Source organism: Kryptolebias marmoratus, linkage group LG8, assembly GCF_001649575.2.
Source record: "Kryptolebias marmoratus isolate JLee-2015 linkage group LG8, ASM164957v2, whole genome shotgun sequence".
NCBI lineage: Eukaryota > Metazoa > Chordata > Actinopteri > Cyprinodontiformes > Rivulidae > Kryptolebias > Kryptolebias marmoratus.
The window spans coordinates 23203788-23227109 of NC_051437.1; the positions used below are offsets into that span (position 1 = coordinate 23203788).

Sequence of the window (23322 nt, forward strand, 5' to 3'; positions counted from 1 at the left end):
CAGGAATGGTTGTCAGTGGTGGTTATGGAGATGAGATGGAACTACGAGCTGTCAACAAGACGGTGAAACTGCTGGTAATGTACCTTTGAAAGAGCACAAGGAAAAGTCAATTTACATAAAACTGTGCACTTGCAAAGACATAGCAAAGGGAAAAACATGTAGATACAGAATTTTTGTTTCTTTAGCCGGTGAATTTCCCTTAACAATACAGGTACTGTTAGACGAAGAGATGAGGTTAGCTAAGCCCCCACAACCAATTTAACCCATTTGAGTCAGCAAAAATGGGTTTCTTGTGCTGTTTAAGAATGCTGTGTGTAATGTTCGGCTTATGTCAAATCATTAGAGAGAACTGTGTGCCAAAATCTGTTCGTAAAACCTGGCGTTTAGTATTTTCTTGTATACAGCTTTAAGTTAATGTTTATCCTTGACACACTTTCCTGCTGCCTGCACAAGTTGGTATTATTATTATTTGCAACATAATTATTTGCCAAACTTTGACAACAAAATTGATTACTCAAAATATTTGACTTGCAAAAGCTTTAAGATTTTGCAAACCCCTGTAAGTTTAAGAGATTTAAATTTAGTGTTCTTTAGAAAATAAAGTTAGCACGCTCAAATGCGGAAACACCAATTTATAAGAGCACTTTTTAAAATGCTGATTTATATCTGGAACACTTTTATTAATAGAAAGTAACTGGGGGAAAAATCAACATAATATGTCAGTTTTCAGGCTAAACTCTTTTGTGATGGGGAGACATTTTACCACCAACAAAAATTAATTCTGATGCTCATATATAAAAGCAATATACTTTCTTGGTTTGAATTAATCATGTAGTAGGAAACGTCACTTTATTTGTGAGTCGATAGTAGTACAACAGTGCCAATAGCACTTTCCAAATAGTCCAGATTTGTAACATAATACATTTATTGTCACTGTTTGAGATTTTCTGTGTTGTCCTTTTATATTAAAAGTGTGTCTATCAGAGGAATGCCCAAGAAGATAGGATTTATTGTAATCAGCTCTTCAAGTCATGAGGATGACTTCAGTGCAAAGGAGCTCATGGTCCACGCACCCACGGTCAACGGCTGGAGGTCCAGCAGGTCCGTTAAAACAAAGCTTTTTTTTCAAGAGCTTTCAGGAGACAGTTTCTCTTCAATCTAGCCCTACAGGATGAGCTTTTAAAATATGAAAGAATAATATGAAAGGGAGGAGTAAATGATAATAAATAAATGTAAATAATATATATAATCAGAAAATCTTCTACATTTCTTAAATCAATAATATAAAGCATCATGTTTAATATTTATATATAATATGTTGTTCTCCATTCAACCTATCTAAACTTGTGTGTTTTCTCCAGGCTGTGCTCCTATCCTCAGCACATCACCCTTCAGCTGGTGGAGAGAAGCAGGATAAGGAAGCTGCAGCTTCTGGCTCACCAGTACCTGATCCCGGCAAAGGTTGAATTCCATATTGGAGACAGCCTCCTGGAAACCAGCCCTTTGAGGCCTTCTGGGCAGCTTCAGAGACTCGGGTGAGACTGCAAACTAGATCAAACTACAATTGGGATTTGGATTTTGAAATGTGAGCACTGCAGAGATTTTTCTTTTTACAACCTTTGGGACTTGTAGGACCCAGATCCTCTCATTTTATGTCCTCAATTAATACATAAAGTTTTGAACAACTGTTTATACTCCATCAGATTACTGAACATTGCCCCAACATTGTTTTGTTAAAGACTTCAGCTATCTAAAAAGGTAGCTACGTAGGTGAATTGTCTGTTAAAGTTGGCTGATAAATCTAGTATAAGTGTTACAATAATTATCCCAAACATATTATAGAATCAACAAACTGAAACACAATGATAAAATTTGGCTGGAATATCTGCTGGTATTTGAAGCTCTTAGTTGAGAAATTGGAAATAACCAACATCCTTGCTCTCTCAAACAGGTATGTGTCTCTGTCAGATAATGAGAAGACGGGTTTTAAAGCTCGGGAGTTGAAGTCAGTCCATGTGGATGCCATTGGAATGTGTCTGAGAATAACCCTCCACAGGAACCATAACAACTGTTATAATCACTACAATCAGGTACTCATTTATCATATACCGTTCAACTTAATATCTAACATGAAGTTGTGTTTAATGCAATTTAACCTGGTGTTTTCTACCAATACAGTATGACTAATATGTCTCTACAGGCTTTGTGTTTTTCTGAAATAAGTACGAAATGCAGTAGTTATTTCATCTGCATGTCTGTTTCCCGACGCTCTCAGGAGCAATTAGTCTGAAATCGAGGTATCCAGTAGCAACACAGACCAGAGCGCCCCTCTCAGAGACTATTTTAGCAACACATTATTGTGACATTATGTTCAGATGCGTGGCTGTTTTAAGAAGTAAAGTTGAGACTGGCAGCTAGATTATGTTCAAAACATTTAAAGATTCAGAGAGAGACTTCTGTGTGTTTTACAAGTAGGTTTGTTGTGTTTATACCTAATACTTTATAAGATTTGCTAAACATTTTCAAGTATTGATTTGGTCATCTCATTTCGCCAGCTGTAGTCTCAAAAAAAAAAAAAATCAAGATGTGTTTATGTTTTCAGGTTGCTTTGGTTGCCATTAATGTTCTGGGAGATTCTTTGGACGGCAGTTTTTTTGACACATCAGTAAGTGACCACCCTCTTCATGTCAGCAGATGCTGAACTTGCATTTACACACCAGAAGGGGGCGATGTTGAGCTTACATCACCATCTCCTCAGTGACTCATCCTAGGGCTAATTGATGTGTCATTATTGATCCACTCAGATTGAAGTCACACACTGGTGGTATATCATTCTATAGCATTTATTTTGTATAATGCATGATTTATTTTTTGTTTGTTCTTTTTACTTTACTTAAAAGAAGCTGTTAGTTTTGGTTAAAACACTAACTGGGGGCTGACAAAATTATAATTTAGACAACATAATGCAAATGAAGTTCTTGATTTAACTTACTAACAAGTGTTTAGGATGTTTCTATTATATATTCCACCTACAGTATGTACTGTATTCACATAGCTAAGTTGACTAAATAACAGCCTATATTTACCTGAGCAATGTGCATGTTTACATGCTTTATATATACATATATGTGTGTGTGTGTGTGTGTGTGTCAGGTATGTAGTAATGAGACACGGAGGGAGGGCAGTATGTAATCCAACAGGAGGGAGGCCTACAGTCAGTCAGAGTAATCAGATAGTCCTGCAGATGGACGGCTCACGGATGAGGGAGAGCACCTTAAAACACACACATGCACATACACACGCTCACACGTAGAAATACATGCAAAGACATGGACACCCCCTCACACAGATTCCAGTGAACAGGCTGTGCATTGTTGCTTTTTTAATCCAACTGAGCACCTCCATCACAGCAAAGATCGTGCCTGGAGAGTCGGGTAGAGCGCGTTCTCCTGTTTCTGCTCTGTGGCTGGAAGTTATGTCTGTCTTGTAAAAGGAAACTGTGGTGTGAATTTATAGAGAAAGGTTAATTATTTGGTGCAAACCAAAAACACCCCAACTCCACTCCACCCACATCAGCAGATACACTACCTCTTTTCTTTTAAGCGCAATTAAGTTTGTCATATCAGAAAAAGCGCGAGCGCTACAAGTGAATTCAACATACATACATACAGGGATCGCAGCAGCGTGCAATAAAAGTGTACTGATTTCAACAGCCGCTTACAAACTGTTTGTTGAAAAATCTCCCAAACCTAATATCAATAAAGAAAACCATTCCCAAGTGATGCTTTGTTCAGGAGACGTTCTTCAGATATGAAAAGAAATGTATGTAAGAGGTGTCCATGCAACATTTTAACCCACAGACTGGTTGTTGCTGATATTATGTGTATGTATTATATTAAGCTACAAATAACTGTCCAATTGTGGAAAAATCACAGAGGAAGAAGCTTATTTAAATTCCACTGAACAATACAAGTATGTCAACTCCTGACATGCATGCATTGCATCTTTTCAAAACTATAAAATGCAGATGTAATTTGAACATGTTTGTGCACGTTAACTATGTGAAATGTTGCGCTGCTTCGATGTCATGATATTCATCAAATTTCATTCTTAAGTTTCCCTCCTGATCTCTACTCCCACTTGAACCGTTCCTATGACTAAAGTCGTCAGAAACAACCTGTCTGCACTCTTCACATACACACGCCGTACTTCTGGTGCTTGGTGAAGAACTTGATTTTACACGCAGCTTTTGTGTATTTTTGGTTTACCAGAAAGTCTTAACGAATAGCTTTTCATCTTAACACTAAAGCCACTACACTAGGTTTAGTCATCTTCAGAAGTCTGAGTAAAGTTATTTTCAGTTTACACTTCTGTTTTTATGCTCTATCATGATGTGAACTCTGTATACCGAAATATCACACTTCAAGTTGAGCATTATCTGAGCCAGATTCTGGTTTAAAAAGTGTTTGAATGAGCAGCATAGTTTCTTTAAACATTTGCTCACATAATATTTGCAAATTGCACTTTTTACTCTTTAGTATCTTACTGATAGATGAACAGTTGAAATGGTTTTATTCTGTCAGGCTGTTCTGGGTCACTCACAAAAAAAGTTGATGCTTTTTGCATGGTTTGTGGGTTTGGTTCCATGCATGCTCTGTGAAGAGACAACAACTGACTACAGTTTTAAAAATTAAAAATCTTAATGTTAAGCTCGCTGCAAACTTAATCTCATTCAGTTCTTTTGGGTAGGGATGCAATTTAGACAAACTTTCTGCAAAGTTTGATTTATTGTTTGTTGCATTTTTTTGACTGAATCGACCATTAAATGTGTAGTCTAAGAAATAAACATGCATGGAGCAACATAATAACCAATGAAGTTACTCATTAAAACAGATTAAACTTGAGTTTGCATTTATGAACTGGTAATGACTTTATTTCTTTCACGTTTTCATTTCCTGTTGGAAGTGTTTTACTAAATAAAACATTGACATTTACTGTAAAGTCTGCAGCCCTTCCTCTGCTTTGAATAAATCTTCTCAGTTAATGTTGTACTTTATGAATAGCGCACAGTTCTTCTTCCAGTGTGTTTTTAACGAACAGGAAGTGGTGCTTACCATGTGAAAACCATGACACCAAACACTGTTATTCGTTCTGTAATTATTAGCTTTCAATAGCTTTCAAGGTGGTAGCAGTGCCTGTAGGGAATTGCTGAACCTTTTAGGTATTGAGTAATGAATGGGTTTAGGTTTGTTTGCGTGCGTTCTTTGATGTGTGTGCGTGTTTCTGTCTGATTTTTATTGTAACGTTTAGGAAATTTGGTTAATTTTTATTCATTTTATTGTTTTTTTTTTTTGTTGTAACTTAAACCACCAGATTCACTCAAAGGTCTCCTTAAAGTGCACGTGACTGAAAACCATAAGTCAGAGCTTGCAAATGTGTTCGGTATATGCACACGTGTGTTTAATTTGTCCATCTGTTTCCCCCCAGCCAAGCAGAGAGCAGCTGATTGAACACTACCTCAACAGTACCCAGCAGGAAGCCGCCTCGGACACCACTTTCATGGGGTGAGGCTCGGCCATTGAACCCTGGTTTCTTTGGTTTGTGACAATAACACCGCTCAACAAAGCTAGTCAGGCTGGAAGACAACCATTTGAAGGCAATGCAGGTGGTGGCCTGTGCAAAGAAAAAAAAACACATTTTGAAATATATGTATTTTTCATTGTATCAACCCCCAATGACGTTTCACCTCAGAGTCTCACCCCCTGCAAGGGATGCAAGGGAAAGCAGGGTAGGGGGGAGTCATTAAGTGCTTTTTTTCCACTTTGGGGAGGAATTGCACAACAGCTTGCACATTTAACCAATAATAAAAACACTTTTTAAGTCAGTAACAAGCCTAGCCAAAATGAAAGCCAAACGATTGATCAGTTCATTCTCAGAAAAAACTTTTGTAATTTACTGTGTTTGTCAGTTTGATTGATTTGTTTAATTTGGGGGAAAAAAAAATCTCATTCATGGGTAATTTATTTGAATACTTTTCACTGGATGTTACTTTTTTTGACAGTAAACTGAATGGGTTTGGGTGACTGAGAAACACTGATGATGCTCCTCATTTCTCTAAAGCCAATAAATTAATTGACACGTCCAAATATTTCAAATTTTGTCTTTTTGCACCTTTTTTCTGCATCAGAAAATGTGGGACCATCTCCCCCTTTGATGACTTGGCCTTCGATATGTACCAGGACCCTCAAGTTGCTCACATCATTCGTCTCCTGGACCAAAAGAAGCAGGACATGGTCCGACAGGAGAGCTTCGAGGAGGCTAAGAATCTGAAACAGGCCATTGCAGATCTGCTGAAGGTAACTGAAAGGCTGAATTAAATGTACAGAAAAAGGGTTTTGAGTTCAGAGATTTAATTCTCATTTTACATTAGCATGATGCATTTTTGTGATGTTTAAATAACTTGTTTGTTCTGTTGTTAAAAAAAAAAAGGTAGGTCAGCACTCAGGTGTTTTGATGCTTAGGTGGAAAACATGCAAATTACCCTCAGCTGCAGCAAATGTGGTTTTATTTCTAAAGAATTTCCAAAAACTAGTACCATTTAATTTCTGAACAGTTTCATTCTGGCTTTAATCAGGTTTCCTATTCTTTATTATTTTAGTTGCTAGATTAAAAAAAAAATTCCATTTGTACTGATCCATCTTCATTATTTTGAAAGACTGAGAGACTCAGTTGCTGCCATTTAAGACAAAAAACAATATAAAATAGATTTATACTATGTGGATCAAAGGTTTAGGAGAAAGATTTTGTAGTAGTAAGGAAAATGTTTAAATCTAAAAGTCATCAGCCAGTTGTTTTCACTGCGGCTAATAACATATTTTCCCTAATAATCCAAATTTTGTCCGTTTTTACATGGATCTTGTTTAGTTCTGCTACTATTTGTAATAGAAGCTGTTAAACATTGCTAAGATTCCTGTTACAGACCTACTTTGTGTACAGCGTTACCATGCAGACCATGAATTCTTAACAAGCCTAACAGCTGCAGTCAGGGTCCTTGGGTAGTGTTTCACCGACTTACGGTCAGGAGCCTGTGTGTAACCAGACAACACCGGTGCTGTCACACTGTCAGCGTGACATGTTAGCATCACAAACACACGAGGTGGTAAGGTAGCCATGCAGAAAATTACCTTGTCACACCTTTAAAATGTCGTGGGCTAGTATTACATGTTATGTTGATAGTTACCCAAATAAAAAAAACCCTCTGAAAAGAGCTGCTCAGCTGTAGTTTTATGTTTTTTAGGAATCACCCAAGAACTTGTGTGATATTACTACTTTCATTGATCCCTTGAAAGCTCATATCTTCAACAAAACATCTGCCTTTTTAAAAACACGAACAGACCGAACACCAGCATGCTTTGCATTGCAAAACAACTATGTTTGCATACCTCATTTTCTTGTTTTAACTTTTTTAAATATACTTAATGGTTATTGCTATACAAGTGTTTCTTTGTGTACTGAAGCTTAAAGGCAACAATGACTGAACAAGAAGTTTTGTCTAAAGGAAAAAAAACCTCACAAGCCTTTCTAATGGAGGCTGCAATGGCTGTCATCTAGTTAATTTAGCTCAATTGAGTTTCCTTACAGAGAAATTAGATCTTCCACTAACTGGAAGACGCTGTCAAGTTTCCATTTTGTAAATCTGTGACTCAGTGTGGCACTCTTGCTTTTATAGAACCAAAGCAGAACAACTTGTGTCGACTCTAACACAGGGCTGTAGATGTAATAGCGTCTTAGGGACCAAAATGATTCCTCAGATTTGGTGATAGTATAGTTACGTTAAAGGGTGTGAGATGATCAGACATGTTAGAAGCCACCAGTTGACAGTTTGGCCAAAATCTGTTTTATAGTTTTTTATAGATTATAGTTTATTTTATAGTTTTATTATATTAAATCTGCCAGTGGTAACTCCACACATACCTATCATTCTTTTTGCTGTCAACAGGAATAAATAAATAAAAAACAACATCTAAATGACTTGTAATGTCTATAGATAAGTTCAGAAAGAGGAAATAAAATCAACAAGTCATGTTACACAACGAGACTCAATCTGCTTTCTTTATTAACTGCAGTGCAGCCTCTCTGTGTTTGCATCAGACTGTATTTACCCCTGTATGTTCTGGGCTTTCCCAGGTTGGAGAGCGTTTGGCTCGATATGATGTGGAGAAGCGATGTGCCATTGAGAAGGAGGACTACGACTTGGCCAAGAAGAAGAAGGAGCTGATGGACGAGTACAGGAGGACTGTTTACCAGCAGCTTGAAGTCCACAACCTGCTGGATGTGGCAACGGTCAGTTCCCAACTCCTGGTGATGCTCCAGCTCTACATTATGAGCCAGAAGACCATGTGATAAAAAATACCTGAAATGAATTTCTTTTCTGTTTTCCCACTGTCACTAGATCACCAGTGCAGCAGGTCCGTCCCCAGCCCAGTGTCCTCCTCCGCTTCTGCCTTCTCCAGCCCGTCATCCTGTTCCCACCAAGGCCCTGTTGTCTACAGACACATTCAGGAAAGGGAAAAAGAAAAGCTCTCATCAACACCAGCTGTCAGTCAAGCAGACTGTTGTTCCAAAACACAGCAGCCTACCTGACATACCTTTCACCTCTGCTGCTGTACCCAAGATGGATGTAAGCATCATTCACTTCATTTAACAACTCCAGTAGACACTTAAAAGAATTTTGAACATAATTATTCGATTACTATTCTTTTCATGGTATGTTTTTAGAATGAACAAAGCTTCTTCTACTTGCATACTTTCCTTTTTGTTGTGAGCTCTGGTAGTACTTGAACCCAGAGCACAGAAGGAGATTAGAACCAACATAAGCTTTTTTTTTTTTTTTTTTTTTTTGGTTTACTCACCACCTACAAAACCCTGCCCTACTACAGGTTTAGGTTTCACTATTTAATTAAAAGCGTGCAACAGTTGGCTGCCTCGGACGGCTGCCAACCTGGCCTCACGGCAGTGCTTTGAGCCCGGCGTTGAGCAGCAGGGTGCCAGTTGGCTTGGAGGAACGAGACGCAGGGCTGGCTGGAACAGAGGCGTGTAAACGGACATTGTTTTCCTGAATCCGAATCATACAACTCTCCAGTTATGAGAGTCTGTAGCAAGTATAAGGGCAGAGATGAAAAGTTTTTCAGAAGAATTTATGTTCTTTTTAGTTTTGTTTGAGCTTTTAAGGAGAGACACTTCTAGAAAATATAGTTTTGTGTGAACGTTGATTCAACATTCACATTGTTTTCCTGTTATTGTTTTATTTTCCTGTTTTGCAGTTTAAGTACTTCTGCATACATTCTGCTATTTTAGTCATTCATATATCAACATGTTCAGCTAATACAGGAGATGGGTGCTATAACTTTTGGATTTTGTAACTTTTATACTTTTTTAAAATATTTAACTTCATTTACAAATATTTGTCCCATAGAAATACACGAAGATGTCTCAATTTCTTTCAAAATGTTGTTCCTTTTAAGTCAGCTTCAGCACACTTCATCTGTTATTTTTACCTTTTGCTAGCCTTTTGCTATTTTTAACGTTTAGCTAGTGTTTTATTTCTTTTAGCTTTTTGTTAACAACTTGGTTTCAGCTTCTTAAGTAAAGTTCTGCAAAGTCTTTCAGCAATCAGCATTCACACTCTATTTCAAATGCAAATCCAGTAGTTAAATATTGAAATGTGGTAAAAGAAATGAAAGAAAAATAAGAGTATTAGATTATTCTTATTTGTAGTGAAATTCGGTTTCTGTTCTGTTGTTCTTGCCTTTCGGTGAAAGGTTACCAGCTTGCCTTATGACGAGAGGCCGCTGCCGGCCCTTCAGAGGAAAGATCGGCCAGTGGAGAGCATCCAGAGTCCAGCAGCGGAGCATTCCCCTAAATCTGATGTTCAACACACACCACAAGGACCAGAAATGGGCGGAGAGACAGAAATCCTGACAGAGAAAGCCCAGAGAGAAGCTGGCCTTCCAATAGAGGTCTACGGAGAGAGCTTAGTAAGAAAATATCTGGTCCAACCTTGGGCAACGTGCTCTATTAGTTTTACTTTCTTACTTTTGTTGACTCTTCAGGGTGTTCTCTGGCATATGCCACAGCATGGAATTACGATCTCTGTACAGAGTAAAGCATATGCCATTTTCTGTCATTAAATGCTGTAATACCCACCTAAAATGTTCCTGATGTTTTTCCCAACCCTTTGGCTAATCTTTTGCCACTGTTCTTTTCCAGGTTGCTGGAGCGTATTCTAAAACCTGGGGCCACAGAGAAGATGCCCTGGTGACTGTGCACAACAGACTGCTGGAAGTGTCCTCGTCAGCCCCCAGGGAGGAGCTGAGAAACATGATAAGAGCTGCAGTCATGCTGGTCAAGAAGGCCCTGCTGGATAAAGTTACATCTGTGAGTTACTTCCTCTAAAGATAATTGTCTCAAAGTGAAATGCAGCCCCGTAAAGACACAGTGGATAAGTTTACTTTGTTTTTATATCTCTTATAGCATACGTCATGTTAACAACCTTTTTTTTTTTTTTTTTGGTGTTGCTGTTTTTCAAACTGAGCTAAGATCTTTGCAGCCAAAATATAAGCACACCCTCAGTACAGTGTCTCCCCTGTAGCAGATGTAAACTCTTTCACCCCTCCTACAGCTGGCTTTTTTAAACAAACATTTTTGACAAGGATGGCCTTGTAATTCCCCTCTGGAAGTAACTTAAAACTTGTATGGTAATGAAAAGGCTGTTGCTGCAATAATTTCACTCATTCATTTCCCTCTCCACGGTAACACTCAGAGTTTTCTGTTAAAGGTGGAACAGAATTTTGATGTTTTACAAATCTGATTCAGTTTAGGTCACATTAAATTACAAATACTACGATCTTTGTCTTTGTAAAACATGACCATTAAATCTTGGGCCTGCATGGTTTTTTGTTATTAACTTTCACATAATAAATATTTTTCATAAACTGTTATTGTAATTGACGTGTAAGAAACTGGTTAGTTGGCTTTTTTGCCTTTTACTGTCAAGCATACCTAGTTTCCTAGAAATGTATGATTTCATCATTATGAATAAATAAACCCAATTACACAATTTCCTGCTCGGCAAACTTTCCAGCTCAAGTAAAACATTGCTAACTCTTGTTTATCTGTTAATGCTTTACATCTTTACGTCAGCTGTTTTTAGAAAGTTCACAAAGTTTTAGCTTGACTTTTATTGGCTCTGACTATAGGTTTTCCACGCATCACTGAAGCTGCTTCGGTTAATTCTGAGCCAGCTGATCCCGAGTCTCGGTCTGGGCCAGGCTGATGTAACCCACTGCTTGGAGCAGACCTTTCCCAACTTGCTGGCCAGAACTGGAGACTCTGCGAACCGCCTGCGGGCTGCAGCCATCATCTTTATACAGGTATGGTGATGGTGGCACACGTGACAGACACGTGTTTTGCCTACAGGAAAGCCAAATCCCTCATTTTCACATCTACTATTTGCAAATGTCTTTTCTGACTGCTCCCTGGCACATTTCAAGGTTTTCCTGTTTTTGCTTTGATTTAGCAGAGTAGATGAAATTAAATTCATTTTTTTCCCTGCTTTTGCTTCCCTGACATAATCTCCAGAACTTCTTTTTTTAAAAAGAAAAAGTGAAAAAGTTTGAAAATGCAGAAACCCCAGTGTCTGCGTCCTGCTCCGTTGCCTAATAGAGTACGAGGCAAGTGAGGAGGTGTCGTCATGTTCTGCATCAGCCTCTGAACAGGCCTTGTGTTGTTTTCGCCCCGATTGCCCACACAGGCTCCTCAAAACATAACGGGAGCCACGCCACTGTAGCGCGAGTTCTCTAGGAAGGAGGTGAGGATTTTTGGAGGGGAGAGGGTTGTGCTGGTACTTTCACATGTGCTGCTGGGTGAAACCAGACAGTCTGAGGGCTGGTGCATGACGTGCACGCTGTATGTGCCTTTGTTTTGTGGAATCTGTCGCAGTGAACTCATACATGGGTGTGTGAGTGTAGGAAAGAGGGAGTAACTCCTTTAACTCCGTAGCTCATATATTTACCAAACCCATCTGGATTCTGGGTTGTTGCAAGAGCAATGGCTGAGTATTCTTTGGTTTGTCAAGAGCAAAAAATACACATTTTGTGTCCCAGATCTCCAGTTTATGTTCACCTTACCTGGTGAGACTAAAATAAGGCAAACAATGAGAAGCTTTCAAAGAGCCTGCCTCTATGTACTAGACTTCCATTATCTGCCATGACTTGTCTCCCTTCCAGATGTTTGTGCTGAAAGATAAATTGCTTTGCGACATCCCACAGGTATTTATCAGCGGCTCACAGTACGTGTTTCACCTAATTAGAAGGTGTAAGTCTACAAACACACCGAATGTTTCCAACACTGTAAATGCCGCAGTCATTCCTCCTCTCATTCATGACTTTTGTTTAGGAAATGGCCGTTTTGAAGGATGTCCGGGCCTTGCAGATAATCCCCGGTGAACTGGTGAAGCCTTTCAAATCCAACTTCCCCTCACGCCTGGCTCAGAGTCGGGCGGAGCTGATCGAGAAACTCCTCCAGGATCTGGGGACAGAGAAATCTGGCTTCACCCTGGAAAATGTAATCATGGTAAGTGAGCAACAATAAAAACATCAATTCATTCTTCTTTTTGTGTGATGTTTGTTTGTCTTGTAAATTGGTGAGAATGAAATCACCTGAGGCAATTGCTGCTCTTAGAACAGAACTTATGAATTATGACTGAAGGAAGTTTATGTAGAGGATACCAGTGGTTCATATGATGCATTTTTGGATAGATTTTTAAATATATCTTATAATAAATATTGTCAACTTAAACAGTATACAATAAATTCTAAAAAAGGGGGAAAAACAAGGTATTTTTCCTGATGTGATGAAAATGGCTAAAGTAGTTCCAATTTATAAAAATGGTGATAAACATATATCAAATTATAGACCTGTGTCTCTGTTACCTCAGTTTTCAAAAATATTAGATTTAGATTAGAATATAATACATAACTCTTAAACTACTGGTTTAAATCTTCATTTCTAAAGTGCAGCAAATTCACTCATAAACATGAAACAAGTCGAGGTAGGTATGATGTAAGCAGATGTGGACAACAAAATAATATGTATGTCCAGGAATGCAGTTTTGTGAGCTGTGTAAATGAAAATAAGCTGTGATTTTCAAAAACTAGACTCTCAGAACACAGGTATGTGGTTTCCTGGTCCCTTGGTTGCAAACACTCAGAATTCAGTGAGACTGTAAAGGAAAATTCTCCTATTTTTTTGCAATTTACCTGCAGTTTGACTCCCAAACGTCACAGCCCAGTGAGAAACCACCGTTAATTATAACTGGATCCATTCTGCTAACAACAGCCTGGTGGTAAAGAAAAGATGGACATTTAGGTTTTGGATAAATGTTTAAAAGTCTTGACTTTGTCATGCATTTGTTTTTGTTGTTTTCATCTTGGGTTTTTAGAGACAGATGTGAAAGTGTTCTCTTTCAGATCTTCAGATCACATTTCTATTTGTTCTGAACCACCAGCAGTACATCTCTCCCACCTCCAACAATGACACTTATTACATTTGAGGTTTTTACATATTATCTGGAAACCAGCTCTTCCATGACTTTCTCTGTTTGGTTTACCTAAACAGACTTCCAGTAAGTTCCTCTCTGTTAAGTCTTTGTTGTCACTACTGGCACCCACATCCCCTTCACTCCTTTGGTTCCCAGCAGTGACGTAATCCGTACATGCAATCTATCCGACCGAACACTTAGGTCCGAGCTTGAAACTATCTTGTCTCCTGTAGTTGACACAGTTCTCTTCCCCTCCCCCTGTTTGGCCTTCTTCTTGACTCTGCTTGACTTTTGTCAGTGAGAGCAAATTGTTAGGTTTGTCATCTGAGTTTCTCCTCCTCCTGAAGCCACAGGCAAACAAGTGGTAATGTGTGGCTTAAATATACATGTTGAGGCAGGCCTGCTCAGAGTCGGACCCCCCCCCCTTTTTTGTGGCTGCCTCAAATGTTTGCTGCAACAATATTTTCAGTCTGGATTGAGATGTGACAAAAGAGCAGTGCTTCATCCCACAACTGTCACTTTAAAGAGTTGGAGAAGAAACACGTACACAAACAGGATGTTAAAGCTAAAATTTATTTATGTATTATAGATTAATTTTGTGTCTTTGATGTTTAATTAAAACTCTATATTAAATGCCTAGCATTGCTTGAAGGAATTCATATCGCCTACCACCTTACCGCTTTAATACTTATCTTATTGTCAATCTTTAGATGAACTCCCAATAGTTAGTGCATAAACCACCACTGCACATTTTATCTAAAGAACCTTCTAAAAGCGTTGGAAAGTACCTATGTGTGTGTGAGGTTTTTTTTTTTTTTTTTTTTAATTGAATATGTTCACAAAGGGGGCAAATTACTGCCTGGACCCCATTAAAGTTGTTTTTTTGAGCAGCTGTCTCTTTCTAATCAGCACTTTTACGTCATGTGTCCAGCCCTCTTTGCTGCAGTGGTATCTCAGCAATAGTTCAAACATTTCTCCGTTTCTTCTGATGTTACCTGGGTGATCTGCTCTGAGGTGGGGGGAAGGGGGCGATTAAATTTCCTGTAATTAAAATGAGAAGTGGTCGGCGGAGGCAACGGAATAATGGTAGGCTCTCCCTGAGGCTTGTTAAAGAAAGGATGGGTGGTCTTTTAACGCAGTTTACCTCTGCATGTTTATGTTCCCTGCTGGCAGCCATACCTCTGTGATGTAACTGTCTTCACTGACATAATGGGCTCTTTTTACATCACAATACCTTCAAGTCATTAAGCAGTCCTGTTTACAGAATAAAGGCTTAACATAGAGTTGTGTAAAGCAATTATTATAAAGTGACCTGTAAAATGTACCCATGTCATTTAGATTTTTTTAAATCTCATTATGCACCTGTTGGAAAATCGGAAAAATAATGCAGTCAGCCTGATTCTGGATTCTCATAAACAAGAAATTTAGCTGATAAAATGGTGACGACAGGAATCGACTTTGTATGTTGCGTGATTTTTTTTTTCTTAAAATAGGATTATAGTCATAAAAATGGCTGCTATCCATGGTTTACATAATTTGCTTCAGTTTATAAATTATCATCTGCCGCCAAAGGTAGTACAGGGATAGTGTGTGTTTATATGTCTGTAACATTAGCCAAATATCTTATGATCGCTGGATAAGTTTTAATGAAACTCTCAGAAAGTAATCATTAGATGTACACCTTCATTTTAAATTCAACCCCATTCAAGATGGCTGCCACAGCTAAGTGACCTTATAAACACAAACATGACTATGATTCGCCCAGTTTATCAGATATTGAGCAAAACTTTGGTGTGGTAGTAGGTGAGAGTCATGCCCAACAAATACTTCATGTTTAAAATGTAAATTTGAATCCCAATAGCTTGTCAGTCCCTGTTCACAGAAAGTCTTTTGCCCCTAACAGTTTTGTACAGGTGCGTTGGAGCACAGCGCTAAAGAGGTGCGGGAGCTGGCGGTGCGCATCATGTTAGCCATGTATCAGCAGCACAGGTCTGCCGTCCTCAGCTACCTTCCACCCAGCAACGCTGTCGCACGGAAGAACTTCCTCTACAAAACCCTTTTTGACGGCTTTGCTAAGGTTGATGGCAAGGTGGTGGAAACTCAGGCAAGTACTGGTTGTCTTTACATGGAATATCAAACATGCATAAGCGTATCAGATAATATCTTTTTTGTAATGCCTATCGTGGGAAAGGGTAAAGGAAGTATTTACTGTGTAAACAAAACAGTCATGCAGGAGCAGCTGGTTGATGGACAGTGAAGCTGCGAGACTTGGTGGATGGGATCATTAATGTATGCTAAAACTCGTAGGACAGGTTTGTAGATGAGGCTTTTCCTTATCTAAAGCTGGCTTTAGTGAGAAAAACACATTGAGGTTTTATATTACATAGAAAACAATCTGCTTTACCAAAACCAACTGTACATCCTTCCTTTTTGGTAATTTGTTTAAACAAATAGCCATCGGATCCACGCACACTCATTGTATTGTTTGTGAATTAGTTCTAACAACAGCTGTGTGTTTTTTATTATCAACACAAATGTGCTAAAGTTTACCTTTGGTATTTGTTTGTGTAGCTGCAATGGACTCTTGTGAGAAGCCATACCACACTGTAACAATGGTGACCATCTGCTCACAGAGCCTCGTTTTATACTTTTGAGTTTTGCTCATCACAGTGACTTGACAAAAGGAGTGTTTTAAAATAGAAATATCTTATGGTGAGCAAACGGAGCAGGACACAAAGGACATAATAGGTTCTGAGATACTCCAACAAACAGGCTAAGGGCATGCTCTTTTTCATATAGACTTTAAAGAAGGGTGGACAAAAGGAGAAGGAGGAAGTCCACTCTCCTCAGGAGCGGGAGCAGCCGGCTGTCCTGAAAGACATCACAGTAGGTGGATCACCTCTGCAATGACATTGTTTCCCTTCACAATTACTAACCTGCTTTTATGACTTAACACAGGCTTGGTAAATTTTTCACATTGTAGGTGGTCACACAGTTATTCTGATTTTAAAATATATGCCATTTGTTTAGACATAAGATTCACTGAAATTCCAATATTGTTCTTAACTGTCTGTCACTCTATGCCACCATTAAACTGATATCATTTAATCTCTTTTAAAAGTTGTCTTTGGACATGTTGTTTCTGTTTTTCCTCTCTGATGTTTAGGAGCAAGAGAATGAAAGCGCCAAAGGAGAAACACCCAAAAAGGAACAACACAAAGTCAATAAAGAGTCTCTAAAAGGTGCCAAAGCATGTATGTACATATGTTTTTTTTATTTTTTTCAAAAATACTTTTACCTATAAGTCTGTCTCACACACTTTTTACTGGATACCACGAGGTCTAAATTTCTTAATGAAACAAAACACGACTGTCTGACTGATGTCAAGCTCACTTTTGAGTAAATCATATGCGTAAAAATGTGCTTCTTTTATGCACGCATAGAAAATTTTAAATGTTCTGAAGTCGCATGAATAAGAAAGCCCATTTCCTCACCTTCACCTGTTTTGTTCCTTTAGCATAGCATGAACATGTAAAGCAAACTAAAGATAAGAAGTTGTCTTTTTGCTTATGATAGAACTATAAATACTATTTTACGTGATCAAATACACTCTGTCTGTATTATTTTATTCTTAGTTTTCTGTTAATAGCCATTGATATGATTTGCTTGATGTCTGAAAAAGAAACATCAGGAAGGAAAGCAATCATTGCTGTTCTGACGAGCAACAGATTCTGTCATTTTCACTTGCAGGTGTCACCAAAGGGCCTCAGAGGAAACCGACTGGCAGTGTGGATAATTTACAGCACTCTATCAAGTATTTGGACAAGTAAGAAATGAAAACCTCTGTCTTTCTGTATAAAGTAAATGAAATCATGGGAGTATTTAGTTAGTATTTATGACTCTTTGCTTTTGATAGTATCACATTCACAGGTTTATTGCTTTATGTGAAGATTTCACACAGTTAGTTCTTCTGGCTGATTTGTTTATTTGTTCATTTTAATATTCACTAAGTTGGAACTGGTTTGATAAGGTCTTTACAATGTTGTTTCAGCTTGTGCATATTCTGTGGTAAAAAAGATGAGTCATTCACAGAAGATGGATTGGACATCCACTACTGGAAACAGTGTCCGATGCTGCGGCGCTGCGACGAATGCAGACAGGTAGAGCGTTGTATCGCCAAAAGAGATTGTAATTTTTTTAATGTATTTGAATGCAAGAAAGTTCCTTATCTGCTCAATCACCTCATCAGAGATATTCCCCACAAAGATATGTGTTGCCTTCACAGGTAGTTGAGATAGCCAGTTTCACGGAGCACCTACTGGGGGAATGTGAGAGCAGGTCCAAGTTCAGCCAGTGTTCCCGCTGCTCGGAGGCTGTGCACACAGAAGATCTGACTTGTCACGTTCAGGGTCCAACCTGTAACTGTAGGTTTTCTGTCCCTCTTTCATTGAAACACACTACAGTCTGTTTTTTTGTTTCACTGGAATCTTATTTTTTATGCTGTTGTTTTTGCCTTTAGTACTATATGTGGTGGAAGCACAGATAAAGATTAAATGCTTTGAAGAGAGGTGGGTCCATGCAACTAAGAGCCAAAGCCAAAATTATTGGTGATTGATGTTTATGGTATCTGATTTAATCTGTAGGCCACCAACAGGCTTCAGATGTCTAATGATCCATGTGACTTAAATCTGAAAAGATAAACAAAGATGGCGGCAACTGACAAAATAGTCAATGCTAATGGGAAAATGAAGAAACACCCACAAATGTTGCAGTTTACATTTCAGCTCAGCTGGTTTATTTGATCTGCAGGGTATTTCTGGAGGGCAGTTAGGCCCCATTCAGACCAGTACTAGTAAACATCCTGGCTGATCCTGGTCCACAAGTGGACAGCTTTCAGGATGAGGGTTTGTACTTCAGAGCATTTTACGAAATGTTGACCACAGCAGCTACTATCAGCTCCAACAACAATCAAACCAGCATTATATCTTAGAGGAAACCCACCCATCATTTCCTTTAATAATATATTCAGCGATAATATCCCAACAAAATCATCTTGTATCAATAGTAATGGTCCTAAAAGTCCAGATCAGTAAAATTTTTGTTTGTTCTCCAAAAGAACTGACAGCTAAAATAAATATCCAGGTAGTAACTGCTGCTTGTTTGGAGACGCATCATGTCTGCAGGTGGTCCTTTAATGTGCCTCAGGTCTGGTTTGTGTTCATTGATAAATGTATTTCTGCACCTCTAAATGTGGCCTTAGAGACTGGAGCTAAATCTGCATTCAACTCTGTCCATATCCTGCAAAACATACTGTATGCTAGAGCTGGATCTGAACTGGGCTTTAGATTCTTTAACCAGGAATCCTTTATACATATATTTATATATAAAACTTCCATCTCACCCTATTTGTTCCACATGGGCGGTTGCACTTTCACTTTAAGCTCCAGTCCTCTATTAGAGGACAGCACAGGGACGTATGGTATTTTGTTCAGGTGGCACATTTTTTCCTGTCAATTGAAATCATTTGTTGAAGATAAACAACTTTTCTTATCTATCTCTGGTTGTTTGCCAACACAGATTGGAAAGTCCCTAACCCTCCTCAGCAAACTCTCCCTTTATACATCAAATATTAACTTCCTCATTGAAATTATTAAGTGCTATTGTTTCAAAAGGCTCTTACCCAATACAGCATTTTTTAAACTACCCTCAGGTGCTAAAACATGCTGCAACACATGCAGTCAAACCCCTCCATAATGTTTTCCTTACTCTTCCCTGCCTTTGTTTCATCACCCAGAAAACCTAATTAATCTTTCTCTTTTGATATCTTTGGGTTTATTTTCCCTTGACTGTTACAGTTGTGTTTCCTCAAAGAGGTGTGATACTGACAGTGTTCCTAATGCTATTGAACTTTTGGCATATCACAAGGATTGGATTCAGTGAATATGTAGTAAACTACCAACACCTTTTAAAGCTTAGTTTATATTTTTTAAACTGGTGCTTTCAGAGCCATCCATCCATCCATCTTCTACCTCTTACCCACGCTCGGGTCGTGGAGGCAACAGGTCCAGGAGAGAAACCCAAACATCCTTCTCCCCAGTGACACTCTTCAGTTCTTCTTGGGGGATCTCAAGGTGTTCCTAGGCCCTCCCAGCCACCCTACAAATGAAGCTCCTTTCAGCCGCTTCTATTTGGCTTTCAGAGCCAGTAACTTTAATATTCTTTCAAATAAACGTTATATAATTCACACTTATTCTTGTCACCATACATATATTACAAAAATAATTTATACCAATGAGGCCTTTGTTTCTGTGGGGAGGAGTAGATGGAAAAGTCTGCATTGTGACTTAGTGTAGGTTGTATTCCCAATGCTCAAGGGTACCTTGAATACTTTCCTTATTTCTTCAGTGGTGTAATTTCATTTATTTTTGTGGAGTCTCAGTAGGCTGTTTTGTAATTGCTTAGCACTTTGCTTAAAATGTATCATATTTATGTTTCAGCCCTCAGCTTGAGGAACGGCTCCACCGTAAACCACTGCCCTTTGTGTCACAGCAACTTTCCCCCTGGAGAGGAGGTGAGACTTTGTTACTTTCATTTGGATATCAACTGATATTCTGCAAGGGTTGAAACGACTCTGTGATATTTGGGCTTATTATCGTCCGGTGTCAAAAGTGAAATGGTGATAATGTTTTTCCTCATGTCTGTGTGTGTGTTTGTTTGTCTGTACCATCAGTAAAATATCTCATAAACCACTGCACAGATTTTAATGAAACTCTCAGAAAGCAGTCATTGGATGCATGTCTACAACTCCTTAGCTTTTGAAGTCAACTCAGTTCAAGAAGGCCACCACAGCCAATCGGCCTTAGCCAACACAAAACATTAACTGTTAACACGACTGTTGTCCTTAAACAGCTTCAAAGGAGTCACAGCTTTGTTCTTCATGGCCTGCAATTTTTTCCTATATCATCACATTCTTGTTATTTTCAAGAAACTAAACAAAGGTTTCCTCGTGACTCGTGTCTAAACTGTTTTAATGCAGTGATTGTCACACTGTTAAACACTGGAAATAATTTCCTCATTCTTTTATTTGTAAAACGGTTTTAGTTTGTCTCAATCTTTATCTGAAGCTGCAAACATTTTCTGTTTAAAAAAAAAAAAAATTTTATTGTCGCAAATGGGTAATAATTACAAAAAGGTTGTGGAAAACATGGAAATATACAGAAGCATGGCAGTTAAAGAGCTGTAATATTTACCAGTATCACATAACGTTTGTGATTATCTGTGTTTAATTTTTCCGTTCTCAAATGTCAGCGCTGTTGCAGCTGCACTTTTGTTACTAAACCTTATTGTCCCAGGGAGGTTTAAGAAGAATATGGAGATTGTTTACGAGTTCCTCTGCCTCACAAAAAGATGTAACCAGAACCTATAATTTTATTTTATGTTCTCATGGTTTCTGCCGGGGTGTTAAACTCCAGTCCTCGAGGTTTCACTGTCCTGGGAGTTTTAGGTCTTTCTGCTCCAACACATCTGATTCAAATGGTTTAATTACCTCCTCACCAAATCATCAAGTTCTCCAGGAGCAGGGCAACAAGTTATCAATTGAAACCAGGTGTTTTAAAGCAAAAACACATCTAAAACATGCAGGAGAGCGGCCCCCGAGGAATGGAGTTTGACACCCCTGACTTATATAATCGTTCCAGAAACCACATTTTATATTCAAACCCATCTGATCTGGTTTGCCGCAACATTTTACATACCTTTAGTTTATTAGTTAACAAACAAGCTGAAAGTGTACATAAAATGCTTAATAGATTAATAAAGTTCAACAAAATCTATTCATAATTGATATATTAATAGTTGATGTTATAAAAAGGGAGTAAATTTTGTTCTTTACTTTTGATTTGTCAGCCCTAAAGGAAAGAAGTTAAATATTAGGTATACCAAAGGTCTGCTTAGCTGCTTTAGTTAATGTTTGATAATAATTTGACCTGTAAACTGCTCATTTATGGAAATGATATATTTTTTTAAATTGGTTTAGAATAAAATGAAACCTCTTATTTCAGTACAGTAGCATTTTGTTTAGGTAATCACAGAGGAAGCTACCAGTGATTTACATTCATCTGGATGTGTAAGACAGACTGAACTACATAATATGAATTAAGTTGGGCGTTGCTCCTGCTGCCTCAGTACCTATTGTTGCTGTTCGTTGTACAAATATGAGTCATTTCTTCCAACATCGTTTCTAGTTTAAAAATACTTTTAGCTACAAAATCAAACTAAAAGAAAAAAAGCAAGAAAAAGGAGAATTTAAGTAAGTTAATAATATTTAAACTTGTTTTGTACTTCTTAACTTGATGCCTGCTTAAAGAGGTGAAGAAATTCACAGCTTCTCTTTGCTGGAACTCTGGGTGTAAACTCAATGAAAGCCTGCAGTGTTAGTGGCAGGGAGAGCAACCACTCAGGCCTTGACTGGGCCTACAGTCACCTGTGGTTGTCAGAAAACGTGGAGCTCACTGAGCCACTTTGTCCCTTCTCCAGGCCTGGAAGACTCACCTCATGGGCAGAGACGGCTGTAAGCAGAACTCACGCAGGACTGCGCTATCCCAGAAAACCCAGCCAGCACAAGGTAAAGCATTCATTCACCTCCTGCTTCCAGCTACCCACTAAAACATGGTGTGGGAGCCATAAGACGAGACCCCTGCTTGTTGGTAAAAATCTCAGGTTGTAACAATTACAGGGAAAATAAATCATTAGCAGTCACTTCTAAATTGAATTTGATTTCTGGAGACTCCCACTTGGTGTCAGATGTGGTGGAGAGTGAGGCGAACCCGAAGCGCAGACTCACAATGAGCTTCAGGAAAAAAAAAAAATAAGAAAAGAATAAGGAAAAAAACAAAAAAATAAGGAAAAAAACAAAAGGTGACGTGGCAGCAAAACAAAACTAAATACAAAAACCGCAAACAAAATCCAAGGCAGACAAAAGCACAAAAGGCAAGACATGAGGGGAACCAGATGGCGCATGAAGCGACAACAGATCAGTGGAGGAGATGACCGGGTTTTAAAGACAGGAGGTGATTAGGAGAAGTGGGCACAGGTGAGTGATTACAACACTTGGGGCAGGTGTAGATGGGCGTGGCAGGCAAACAAATGATTGAATGAGGACAAGAGAACATGACAAAGAACACAGAGGGCACAGGGAGCACAAAACTAAAGACAGGAACAACCAAAAACAGAACAACAAACCCAAAACAAAAGAAACTCAGAGAAGAACCCAAATCCTGACTCTTGGTCCCCAACTTTGGAAGTCACAGCATCAGAGCATCTTCAGATCATTTTAGTTTGACATAGATAGTTTTTTTTTTCCCTCTTAATCAAAACTGAATAAAAGTAATGCTGTGAGGTGACAATGATTTCAGGTCTTTGAGTTTTTCTTCTCATCTGATGCGGTGCAGCTTGTCTCTTCTCAGGTTAATCTTGCTGTACTTGTCCCAAATAAATAAGTTCAAACTCAAATTACATTTTTTTATGTTATTGTATTTTTCCACCTTTAAAGTGTCTCATCAGTGAATAAAATTTCAACAATTCAATATGAGAATATCCCAAACTGAATGAAAATTGAACAATTTATAAAATATATAATGCTTACTGGACATTGCCAGTACTACAAAGATTAAAAATCTCCACTCTTTTGAAAAATTTTTCTAATGCTCATATTTTCAGTAAGT

General features: G+C 38.4%; 1 protein-coding gene across 4 annotated transcripts in view; it reads left to right on the forward strand.

Moving 5' to 3' along the window:
• Positions 1-23322, forward strand: part of cep104 (centrosomal protein 104) — a 26369-nt gene continuing 3047 nt past the window's right edge. For 2 of the 4 annotated variants that reach the window (XM_017411378.3, XM_017411380.3), the window contains exons 1-21: positions 1-74; positions 973-1101; positions 1362-1535; positions 1952-2090; positions 2603-2665; positions 5488-5564; positions 6188-6356; positions 8188-8343; positions 8453-8680; positions 9822-10037; positions 10270-10437; positions 11259-11432; positions 12457-12633; positions 15504-15704; positions 16400-16486; positions 16767-16854; positions 17351-17426; positions 17652-17760; positions 17886-18024; positions 20098-20171; positions 22136-22223. In XM_017411378.3, the coding sequence (XP_017266867.1) occupies positions 989-1101; positions 1362-1535; positions 1952-2090; positions 2603-2665; positions 5488-5564; positions 6188-6356; positions 8188-8343; positions 8453-8680; positions 9822-10037; positions 10270-10437; positions 11259-11432; positions 12457-12633; positions 15504-15704; positions 16400-16486; positions 16767-16854; positions 17351-17426; positions 17652-17760; positions 17886-18024; positions 20098-20171; positions 22136-22223 (2716 nt within the window). In that variant the 5' untranslated portion in view covers positions 1-74; positions 973-988. The remainder of the gene's footprint in view (positions 75-972; positions 1102-1361; positions 1536-1951; positions 2091-2602; positions 2666-5487; positions 5565-6187; positions 6357-8187; positions 8344-8452; positions 8681-9821; positions 10038-10269; positions 10438-11258; positions 11433-12456; positions 12634-15503; positions 15705-16399; positions 16487-16766; positions 16855-17350; positions 17427-17651; positions 17761-17885; positions 18025-20097; positions 20172-22135; positions 22224-23322) is intronic. The other 2 variants (XM_017411379.3, XM_025004882.2) reach the window with 2 other exon arrangements.